The sequence below is a fragment of the Falco biarmicus genome, chromosome 4 (genome assembly GCF_023638135.1).
Source record: "Falco biarmicus isolate bFalBia1 chromosome 4, bFalBia1.pri, whole genome shotgun sequence".
Lineage (NCBI taxonomy): Eukaryota > Metazoa > Chordata > Aves > Falconiformes > Falconidae > Falco > Falco biarmicus.
The window spans coordinates 69,139,106-69,151,333 of record NC_079291.1 but is presented as its reverse complement, the minus strand read 5'-3'; the positions used below and the strand labels follow the sequence as shown (position 1 = coordinate 69,151,333).

At 37.8% G+C, this 12,228-nt stretch overlaps 1 protein-coding gene across 4 annotated transcripts in view; it reads right to left on the bottom strand.

The window, feature by feature from the left end:
• The window catches only part of CPAMD8 (C3 and PZP like alpha-2-macroglobulin domain containing 8), a 54,407-nt gene that overhangs the window by 26,174 nt on the left and 16,005 nt on the right, over positions 1-12,228 (bottom strand). For 3 of the 4 annotated variants that reach the window (XM_056338862.1, XM_056338864.1, XM_056338865.1), the window contains 9 exons: positions 10,476-10,618; positions 9,421-9,486; positions 5,906-6,137; positions 5,161-5,314; positions 4,432-4,574; positions 3,929-3,980; positions 2,941-3,239; positions 2,293-2,518; positions 1,549-1,725 (listed from right to left, as the gene is read on the bottom strand). In XM_056338862.1, the coding sequence (XP_056194837.1) occupies positions 1,549-1,725; positions 2,293-2,518; positions 2,941-3,239; positions 3,929-3,980; positions 4,432-4,574; positions 5,161-5,314; positions 5,906-6,137; positions 9,421-9,486; positions 10,476-10,618 (1,492 nt within the window). The remainder of the gene's footprint in view (positions 1-1,548; positions 1,726-2,292; positions 2,519-2,940; positions 3,240-3,928; positions 3,981-4,431; positions 4,575-5,160; positions 5,315-5,905; positions 6,138-9,420; positions 9,487-10,475; positions 10,619-12,228) is intronic. The other variant, XM_056338863.1, reaches the window with a different exon arrangement.

The window sequence follows — 12,228 nt, the reverse complement described above, 5'->3', positions numbered from 1 at the left end:
TCGGAATCAAACCCTTCAGAATGGGTATTTCTGATACAGATATGTCAAACCTGCAAGACAACCGTGTCAAAGGCATTTTGTACCCACTTAATTCTCTAACACGTGAACAGACGTTTTATTCCACACTACATGACATTTTTAGGGGAACGGATTAATTTTTCATTTCTGGAGGCAAAGTTTCTTTGTTGACCTCTCCAGATAGAGGCAGCTCCACAATCCCCAGGCAAGCACTGCCTATGACTCCTACACTTCTTCCTGTTGCTCTAGAGGTTTCTGATGCTCATAGGGAATGCAGATAGAACGGTTTGAAATATGGGAGGAACAAAGCCCTAGAGATTAATGATGGTCTTGTAGTAAAAGCATTGTTGTGTGTGGGCTGTGGAATATATATAAGCACACGGTAGAAAGTGTAAGTAACTATTATTTTTTTCTTCCTCCAAACAAAATCGGCATTACATTAAGTCAGACTGCTTTTCTTCTATGCAGGCCTTGGATACAATTTACTACTTCCTCCTCGATTGTTCCTAAGCACTCATTTCCAGTGTGTGACACAGACAAATTAAGTAATGGTATTTTTACGTCAGCCTTATAATTTTCTCTGCTCTTTTCTTTGAGTGTTCATTTTGAGTTGACTTATGCTTCATTACTCTTACATTCATTCATTTGCTAGCTTGATAGCGGCACAGACTCTATTTCTTGCTTGCTCTTCTGAAATCTTCTGTTTTCTAAACACTCCTCTAGACACTTGGACTCACTGGAGAGGTTCACCTTTCTAGTTTTCACCTGTTCACCTGCTTTTGTAGAACTGCATTATGGGAAAGTAGAAAAATTACTGCCTAGTTTAGCTCGGGCCACTTCTAAAGATTAGGGAATGCACATATGAGAATTTTTGGGAATCAGCACTTTCTATGATGGATGACTAAGTGATGAAAAAGTTTTCTGGCTTGGTAAGTCACAAAAGCCTTTTAGAGCAAGCAAACAGACTTTCCCATCTAAACCTTATACTTGGCAGGGCTCCAATAAACACAGAGAAGTTTAAAACTCTTGAGGATTTCTTCTGTAAGGGTTAATTAGCAGGCAGAGTTTGGAGCCAAAAACCTGGAAGGTTTGCATATTCATAAAAAGAAACAAAAGCAGCTGATAGTGCCAAGGAAACAGTGACTTGGACTATTAAAAAATTCCCTTTGTCTTTCTGCTATCAGCAAGCACCAAAAAAATTACAAATGAAATGACTGTAGCCAGACAAAGGAAGCACCACTGGGCTTTTGCTGCTGAATACAATAAATATATTACATTTACATTTGTATTTTCAGAGGAGAACCATCTAATCCTGTCACCTCTGATTTCATGACATGACTATTGTCTGACTCATACGAAAGACAGCTTTGCCCCTTTAGGTCATTCTTGTTTTTAATGATCTCTGAATTCTTACTCGTCCTGAGAACTGTATTTAGTTATAAAACTATTTTGCACATGGCTCTTCCCAAACAGCCATGTGCAAAGGCTCTTCTTTTTCTGCTTCTATAGATTGGAAGTGCAATGAGTTACCTTGGACAAGGTAATCAGTGGCTTCACTCTCCACCTCGTGACTGAGCTGTTTGGTCTTCTGCAGATATTTTAGGACAAAAACATTAGGAGCAAAATGTATCATGTTCTGCTCCCCACATCCAAATGGTAATCGCAAAAGATTGTCCAAGTTGTTCAATGTAGGACCCATCACATCTCCTGTTTGAAAAAGAGATGATGTGTTCATTGTCAAGGAATTGCGCTTTACTTGCTTTTGAGGTCTTAGGATTAAAACCCACCTGACTACACCAATTTCTACTAGCTACACACAGTCAGCTTAAATAAACTGTATCATAAGTTGGAAGTCCTTCAAACGTTAAGTCTTAGCCCTTCAAGCTCTTGCTGGAATAAATAAATTTTACATTTCAGAGTCTGATTATCCACGATTTCCCAATTTAGACTACTATAGTTTAGAACACAGCATAATTTGTGATTATGAGGATTATGAAACAAATACTGTGAATTGTAACAGGCAGTGCCTCTGCAAAGCCCTCACACGGTATCAACTTCAAGTCACTGTAGACTCAAACAGGGTTCAAAAAAGTGACAAAAACCCCAACCAAGCAATTATTTGCCCCAGAATCAAGCAGCATATACCTTTGTAACTGCCTATGACTATCTTATCTGGTGTGTATTACTCAAATACTGATCACAACCAAGTAACAGCTGGAGCATCTCTTCATATTTGACAACAGGTACCTAGTGATAGCTCCTCATAATTGATACCTATTATTGAAGCCGTAGCTCTTTCTGATCCTGGAATTATGTTGTGGGGAACTCCAAGTGTAAATGCTTCATTGTGATTTTCATCAGTTTCTTCTTTTCTCCAAATTTTAAACTCTCCCATTGACCCCCAGCCTGTGGAAAAGCCAATGTACTTCACCTCAAGCTGTTTGGGGACTGTCCACTCCACAATAATAGACTCATTTAGCACCTGAGTACCATGGCCAACCTGAAAGGAACAAAAAACCATGCAGTTCCAAGAACCTGCATATATGAAATCAGTCTGCCATGTGTCCTTGGATCTAGTAACTTATATGTGCACCAAGAACATTGTAGATGGACTAATATCTTTCTCCTTCCCGCCCACAAAACAATCCAAGGAAGTTTAATGATAATTCCACAGACTTGACCTCCAAGGCCTTCAGAACGCTTAGCACTATAAACATTGAAGACTGAGGTCCTGAGAACATAATGTGGCAAGCAGATATGCTCTGATTAAAACAGCCCGATCAAGACTTAATACAGAAAAAGCAACAGGAATGAAGTTTTCAACTTGTGTAACAAACCCAAGGAAAATCTGCCATATGTGTGCTCAAACTCTGTTTAAGAAAGCAAGAGACTTCCAGACTATTACGTAGATAAATTCACTACCTGGATAATTCCATTTTTCCAGCTGATCCAGAAGCTGCGGAATTCATCCCAGGAGAGGATACCAGCTGTGTCCCTGCTGGCCACCGGATCACCCATTTTGCTTACAGAAATCCATGTTTTCGTATTTTGATGTCCACCAATAACAATCTCTGTCATCTCTGCCATGTCATGTGGACCAGAGGACAAGGCCAGGTGAGCATCATTGTGTGCTTTCACAGCAATGTCAAAGTGTGTCATCTGGGCAGGTTTCTGCATGTATTGGTATTCATATTTGTTAGGTGTAGAAATGTGTATTTTCTCTAGTCGGAAAAATAACGGAATGTTGTAAGAATTAGAACTTAGCTCACATACTTCAAAAATAACTCATAGCTAGCTATTTAAATTTAAACAAACAGACCTCTCCCTAAGCACATATTCTTTTTTCCAGCTTCTCTTAAACAAACTGTAAAAGTACACATGGATATTTCTTCCCATCTTCTCTTTATAACCCCTTCCAATATAGCAGATCATTCAATTGAAACTGCTCAGCTGGATTTCTTATGAAGTCTCTTAAGTGATTTTTCAGTTCTAATCTAGCAGTCAAAAGCATCACTGTTTAGCTACTGGAGCCAACTCTGAGCTATCCAAATCTCAGGTAGGAAGGACATACTGATTCCAGAACTGAACTTTAAAACATCAACTAAAAACATAGTACAGTCACAGTTACTGTCCACAGTGCTGAATACTTAAACTGTTTCATAAAGTAAAGGAATTTAATTGCCATTTCCAGAAATCACTTGGGCAGCTAGAGCAAATTCATAATTAGCCAACCAGGTAAAAAAGATCCTTTATTCAAAGGTTCATCCTACACACCATAACTCATCCATCACAGGGAAATGGAAACAGATATTTTTTTTTTTTATTATTTTTTACCATGAGATGAAGCCATATGTTTATATTTATAACTAAATTGAACAAACTTAGTATCTCATTCGTATCATAAACTTACCATTTGGACAGAAGAACACACTATAGGTATATTCTCTGGACAGTCCCTCTGGCTATATAAAGACAGAAATCCATGCATAAAAACACAGTACTCAGATTAGCAGTAACAGCTATTCAGTTTTACTTACAAAATACAGAAATAATATTCTGCTACTGCATAGTGGTTTACATCCTTTATGAAGTTATTACACTGTATTCTGTTAGCTAGAGATATGCTAACCACTACCAGCAAATGTCACACCACAGCATATTTCTTAGATAAACAAAGCAAGCTTATCCGATAAAATTTCTATCCCTTTTATGTCTGAACAGTATTGAAGATGTACCGGCATGAACTCAGAATCAAATGGGCTCTTTCTGTACACATACCACTACAATTTATTATTTCCAGTCATGTAAATATACAATACATCAACTTGAAGATTCTTATAAATCTGTTTACATTTGATTAACTACCTAAAAAATTTCATGATTTGCCCATATTATAAATTCATATTTTCTTACCTCAATAACAACACTACTGCGAACATAATCCACTCCCAGTGGAGTCCTTTTGTCCACATAATTGTCCTCTGAGTGCTTGCCATTCTTTAAGGTCTGCATCCCATCCTGACAGCAATTAGTTCCACCATAAGCAAAAGCTTTTGCTAAGAAAGAAACACACGGGAAAAGAAACAGAAATTTTGAGATAGGAAGATCTTCAACATTTCAAGTGAAGATCTAAACGAATTAGATACAAGAGAGCTGTAAATAAAAAACACGATGATCAACTCTATCACCTTCATTCTGTTTTTGAATGGTCACCTAAACCTGGACAATATTTGGACAGCCACAGGGCAACAGAGAAACTCTTTCCTAGTTTCCAGTGCTGCAATTTTTTTATGTGATTATTCTGCTTGAAAGATGTACAGAATTTTTGTTATTTAAAATTTTCCACTGATCTCTTCAGGGAGATGTAACAGGTCCAAAACTTACATGACCACATATCACACAACAGGAATAACAATGACTAGGGAATCTGCTGAAGTTTGTTCACACAGGTTCCTCAGTGCATTACAGCTATAGAATCTGTTTCTCAGAAACAAATGAGGTTGAACAGCTAAGTTGGCAGGATGTGGAGTGACTGATTCCACTTTCGGTACTCAAAAATAAAAACTTTCTTCTGAAAGAGCAATGAAAAGACAGACTTGTAAAACTCCTTCAAGCAGCAAGCTATTTTTATTTCTATACTACCAGTGATGTTGCTCAGTCCAAGCTCATTGAAGGACAAAACGATAGAGGTGGGTTTAGCTTCCCCAGGGGCAACGCACTTCTTTCTTGTCAGATGGTGTTTCCCAGGATGTCCAACAAACTTTATACCTTTTGGAACAGAAATCTTCACATGGACCTGTGAAAGTTTTTGAACGCCATTTATTGCAAATTTCAGCTGCAAAACCAACAAGTATATGTAAAAAATCTGAAAACCACTACATGTTTAATAAAATCACAGTATGCACAGATTATTAATTCTTCCAACCTTCTAGTAATATATTCGACTGACAGCATTACTTTCAGCTCAGCAGTTCTACAAGTGGTTCAGAATGATACTACTGGAGATAGATAATGAGCTTGAGAAGAAAACATCTACAGAGACAGGATTTCTTGAAAAAAAGCATTCTTTCAAAATAAACTACTTTCAGCAGTTTTCTGATTAGGAAGGAGATTCTCCGTGGTTCAGCATCATATTTTTCGATATTTGTATTTCTGAAGTGGTGCAAGACACTTCAGACTACTACAGTTGTTTCAAGCTGAAAAATATAAAGCAATAGCATTTATTCATATTGAAAAGCAGTATTTTTATCTTGTTCAAAGCATTTATGCTGAGCGTATCACTGCATTATCCCTATACCTTATCTACTGTAACTTATAGATCAATTAGGAAATTCTGATCATAAAGCAGAACTTAGTAACTTAGCAGCAGGTATAAAGAAGCTGTTACCTCTACGCAGACAGCTAAGTAATTGTAGACAGTCAATGGGATTTTGGTCTGTTCTCCCCGGATGACATGGTATGGCAAAGTGAAATCAATGAAGAAAGGTTTAAATGTCTTTAGTTCTGTTTGACTGGCAATGCCCAACCCCTTCTCTTCAGACAGACCCACAGCTTCAGTTATCCAGGTAGTGATGGAGTCTGGCACTTCCACATGCAGCTCCGCTTCTCCTGATATGTTGCTACCAAAGAGGATAGAGAATAACTCAGTTTGATCAGATTAATGAAATGCTTCTGAATGAAGCTAAAGCACAGAGAGCCAAACATTTTGGGGATCTCCCTCCAGACCCAAACTTACAACATTGCATCAGTGTCTGCTTTGAACAACAGTTTATAAAAGGCTCAGTGTTTTTTTGAGAGCTATGGACATTTATAAACAGCCAAACAGCAAATAGCTGCTTCCACAAAACATACTCTAACATACAAATTCTTACTGGATTAAAAGCTTTACAGGCATTTGCAGCCTTATTATAGAGTCACTTTTCTTAGAGGCGAAATGTAAAAAAATGAAAGAAAGAAAAGAAAAGAATCCTAGACTGAGGACATGGATAAAAACAGTTCAGCAATAATTTATTTAACAGCTAGTGAAATAAAAGTAATTTCTGTTGGAACCCATTGTCCTTGTATACATTGCCACATCACAGACTCTGCTTGAACATAAGGACATATGAGAAATTTTCCAGACACCAAGTTCAGTAACTGCTTGTCCAGGGGAGTGTATTTTGATTCAGAAACATTTTGGTTCATTGGTTTTTGGAATGCCTGACTCAGAAGATTTCCAAAACCATCATTTTCTTCCAATAAGGATTGAAACTAATTATTAAAAATCAATTTTATATTCTGAGTATTTAGCTTTACTGTGCATACCACAACAGGATATCATAAAACTGGTGTCCTCTTCCACGCTTTGTAATAATAGAAATTCAATTTTGTTCTGCAGACTTTGCTATTTCCCTCCTGCAAAGAAGCTTTGGCCTTGCCCGGAACAGAAAATATTTCCTCTAAAGCAAGAACAAAAGCTATTTCATGGCTCAATTGGCAGGATGATTGGTGCAGTTATGAGTACACCCTAAGGTTGTTTTCTCTCAAGTTCTTATTTATTCCCCAGAGCTTGATACACACGCTGCTAGCTCTGTAATCTTTTGAGAGCAACGTGCATCTTAGTTGGCATGGAACTCAAGAAAGCAAGATCCTCAGTATAAGCTCTGTAAGTCTACAGCAAACACACTGTCTTTCAACACTAACACCGCCTGATTCACATCCAGGACAAACTGAAGAAATGCACTTTCACTGCTTTTCAACTGATGGTTATTCACATCTTAGGCACCAATGAAGTATCTTTACTTTCATTATCTAAATCAACTGTTTGTAATTTTCAATGAGCCCAAGCTGTTGTAGTAACTAGGCAGCATATCATGTACTAGTCTGTGTGTATATTACAGTAGGAAAAGGATTAAACCAAAGAGTTTGATAAATAACTAGAGATCACTATGCCTTTGAATAGGCATGCTAGGGTCTGTCAGTTGCCAAGCCCTCTGGCCAACGAATGCAGTTCCCCAGCTCCAACTACAGAGTGGAGAGCCTGGGAAATGCACTCAGCTTGACAGCACCAAGTTATTTAAACTTCTTTTAAGCACACTAGTTTCTTAATATTTAGGTTTTCATCCTAAACTTGAGTTAGGCAGCCAGTACCTGCAATAAACTTCAGCCCTGAAGAGTGAGCAGAAGGGTGTCCTAGCTCCAGAACTGGCAGTATTCCAGTCTGCTTAACCAGACAATTTGTTGCAGCTGATGTTCTTTCCACTGGGATTTCAGCCCATAACCAGCATTAACATTATTTTCACACATGAGGGCACTTACACTTCTGGGCAGGGGCCCAAAGTACACACACATTTCCAGCCATTAGACCCTCCAGCCAGGCTCTAGGAATTTTTAGAATTGGTTTGGGAAGTTGACATTAGGCTTTTGTTTCTTTTGGGGGGGATTGTATATTATAATTATAAATGGTAGGAAAAAAAAATTAATTCTTCCTGTTCAAGAGAGTGGAAATCAAGGAATGCTCAACTCGGTTGTTTCTAATGAAATGAAGTGGAGAAAATGCAATCTGCAACTTTTTATTCCACACTCTCCCACTTATAATTAACTGCCCCAGCTCGCTGAGGCCCAAACAGGCACTTCTGGAATTCTTTGTGTATTTCTACAAAGCATATTTCATGCTCAATTGAACAGATTTGAATACACTTGCTGCAAGTTCCTGTCAAATTTAATTTATAATCATTTACTGAGAATGAAGTTTACTTGCAGACCTGCAGAAGCCTTTTATTTTTTATTTGTATTTGAATTCCTTCAAATTATCATAGATGTGCTGTTTCTGAGAGAGATTAGTTATCTGTTTGTTCATTTTTTTTTTAGTTCCAGTTGTACCTGGGGGAATCCATGATTTATTACGCAGTAAATTAAGGTTTGGGGGAGATGCTTTTGCATCAGATGAAAGAGAAAGAAGGGCTCTGTGCAATTTAAAAAGCAATCAATATAGAATACTCACCAGTGCATGGTTAGGCTATAAGAGGATTTACAGATGCAGCTATTCTGCCTCCAGCTACTCACACATATTACTCTGGGATCACTTTCCCCTACAGCATACAGAGCAATTGATGCTAGAATAGGGGTGAAAAGGACAAAAAACAGTAGCACTCACTGAAGCTGACCTTTCTGGGTTACCCTAGGGTCCAAACACAAACCCAGACCCAACTCATCCCCCTCCATAAAGGTAAACTGGAACTTCAGAGGGGCTGGTCTTGCCTCTTAACTGTGAACGCTAGCAAGACTTCCCATTACCCTTCACTGTCTTATGTGGTGCACAGAATTCTGGTTCATATGACAATTTTAGCATAGAGCTAGAAATGCAACATCACTTTATATCTTACAGTCCCTTTTTATTGCAAGAGCAGTCTGACTTGCATTTACTGTGAGGCAAGCTTATGTAATGAGTATTTCCTCACAACAGCGTATCACTGCAAACCTATATCCTCACTTGCTCTTCAGTAACACCCTTTCCATAAATGAGTAAAAGCTAGACATGTGTTGAACCAAACCATTGCTCCTTTTCTTCCCTGAAGATTCTCCTCTGCTTGTGACACCATGGTGAATTATACATGGGTTGCAATGTAGTCACAACCAAAAGGTTCAACCTGCAGTAATTGAATACACTTCAAGAACAGATTAAATGTTACAAAGAAAGTGTATTGATTAAAGCAGTAATAAACAAAAGCAACAACACCAAAAAATACCAGAGAATGCCACTGTAACTCCAGCAGGTTTTAAAGAGCTTTGTTTCCTGTAGCTGAAGAGTATAGGTTTTAAAGAGCTTTGTTTCCTGTAGCTGAAGAGTATATAACCCTCTAGACAAAATTAGGGAAATTCCCTGTCAATACCTGACATATTAAGGAAATACCCTGTCAATACCTGACATTGAAGCAGCGCCAAATCCACGTTTCAGGAAAGAAGGTTCTTTTTCTCTTCTCTGCTCTGCTGCAACAAGAAATAGATCCTTGACAATTAATTATTTTAACAAGATGGTTTTAACAGCAACTAGTAAGTCAGTGTTGTCACTTGAATGCAGCTCACATGACCCATCAAAACTCTAGCTAGTACAGAATCATTGGAAAGTGAACTGGTGTATCATTCATAACACAAATTAGTGTCTTTCCAAATGATCCCATTGTGCACACACACATCAAACAGTCTGGAGACATAGAAAAAAATACGATAAACAAGATAACCTTAAAAACTAGCATATATAATCTCAGAAAAAAGTTTTACAATCTACATTCTTACACCAAGCAAAATCAAAGGAAGCATATAGAGCATGTGACTTCCCATGATATCATGATGTGGCCTTGCTAATAGTAGTTACTACAATCACTACTTTATATTCCCCTCAGTTTCTTCTCTTGGAATTGCCTTATCTCTAATATTTTCATAATTTAGTCCATTTTTCTACAGCTGGCACGCTTCATTATCTTTTTCTTAACTAACCTCCAAAACTTTGCTAAGAGGCCACCAGGTGGTTCAGAATACAAAGGGAAGGCACATCCTCAGTTGCAGCATTAGTCACAGCACTTCATGACTTTTTCCTCATGCTGTCTGTCATTTTATTTATTTTGACCACCAGCTGAATGGTCAAAATAATGAGCAATGAGCAACTCTGCAAAACAAGTGCTAGCTTGCAAATATTGAGAAGCAACAACTAATCGACCAAAAACCAAGATATGCAAAAAGATTCAAATGATCATCTTGAAGAATGTTACTTTGCATTTTTCCAGGACTAATTTCAATTTAACAAAGCAGTGTCAGTTATAATTTTTGTTAGGTCTGTCAAGAAAATGGAAGAGTTTCCCCACCACCACCTTGTCTAAACCAAACAGATTCCTGGCAGCATGGAAGTAGAAATCAGTAGAATACAGAAAAAGAATAGCTAAGAGTAACATAGACAATATGCATTACAATAAAAATGTTACCTTGGTGTTATTTTAGAATGCATTGTAGCCACCAACGTCCCAGTATGTGGCTGAAAAGCTGGAACAGCCTCATCTGTGTACATGCCTCCATTCTGTCTGTGGTTTAAGCTCACTATATCAGTCATTACAACCAAGCCGGTTTCCTAGACAATAGAAATGAAGACCACAAAACAAAAGCAAGGGGAAAAATTTTTTTAAAAAATTAAACATATACCAATAAAAACTTTTCTGAATAGAATTCCCCAACCCTATTCCAACGTTTATGGGGTAAATTGCAATTGAAACTTGAGGATTTTTTAAAACTTTATCTAAAAATGACTGCTAATGTGAAAATAGGCACTTTATAGGCAGAGGTTTTATTTGAAAGCTCTTATTTGCTTGGAAAAAGTATTTAAACCAATATCTAACGTTACTGGGTGTGTGTAACTGCCAGGCAGCTACAGGTGAAAAATTATTACACATATTTTTCCCCTAGAAAATTACATTACAGCTTTTTACCCTTCCTAAAAGTTTCCAGTGTGTTCTGCTGCAGTTAGCAGGCAGCTCTCACATCAGACATCACCAATCCTGCACTACCAGGAATGCCAAGCAAAATGGAAACTGTCCACATAGCTTCACAGTAAAAATACAGAATTCATAAAAAAGCTGTCTGCCAGCTCTGTCCCCTAAATGCACTTATTCATAAGAGACAGTAGTTCCCAAACACCAAAGGGAGTATGAGCTTTGTTCTTTTCACATACACATCCAATTATTACTAATCATGTACACAGCAATGCATACATACCAGCTATTAACATATGTATCTTTTCCCAAGAGTTTACACCTCTTGGTAAGAGGAAAAAACCTTCAGAACAAAACCCCAAGAGATCACAGAGAGAGAAGCAGCAGCAACTCCTGCAGCAGTGGATAGTAATGAGGATTTAATTGAGGCATTGGGGGAGTATGTGGAAGCCTATGGGATTTAAGACAACACAGAACAATTTAGCTAAAAAGGACAAAGAATGAAGAGACAGAGGATCTGAAGGAATCAAGGCTCATTATTATTAGCAGGTAGGTGGATTAAAAATGGAAAGAACATAAAACATCAGACCTGTGACACTGGCTCTCTAGGCTTTAAGAGCAGCAAGTAGTAAAAGCCTATGTAAAGAATACAAAACATGTAACATGCATAGCATGGCCTTCCATGTGGCATGTCCTTACAGCTTCACATAGCCAGGGAACAGAGATTACATGCTGCAGCAGCATGGAAGGCAAAGAGGTAGGATGTCAGCAGAGTCTGCAAGGTTGGATGGACTCTACTGTGCAACTGTAGGAAGGGAAGAAAGAGGCTAATGAACAGAACTTTTCAAATAGATCAGGTAAAAATCATTTTAATCAAAAGGAAAGCAAGAAGCTAATGGAAACATAGTAGCATGTCTTTTAAAACTTAGAGATGACCGAACTGGTTTTAGCTTAAAGGACTTCATTGTTAGTATCCAAAGCAGTGAAGAAATGCATTAGTGCGTGAGTACATTAAAAAACCCCAACAAACCTAACTTGTTTTAAGTGCTCAGCCTGAATGCTGATGCAAATACATGGCACAGACCAAAGGAAATAAGATTTTTAAAATCTGACAAGTTTAACTATTGAAAGACACCAACCAACACAACTGCCTAAATATATGGCATTTAAGTAACAACCAGACAAAGGATAAAAAGAAAACATTACTGATCTTTCAACACAGATGGCCACAGAAGCTTTCTGAACTAGGGCA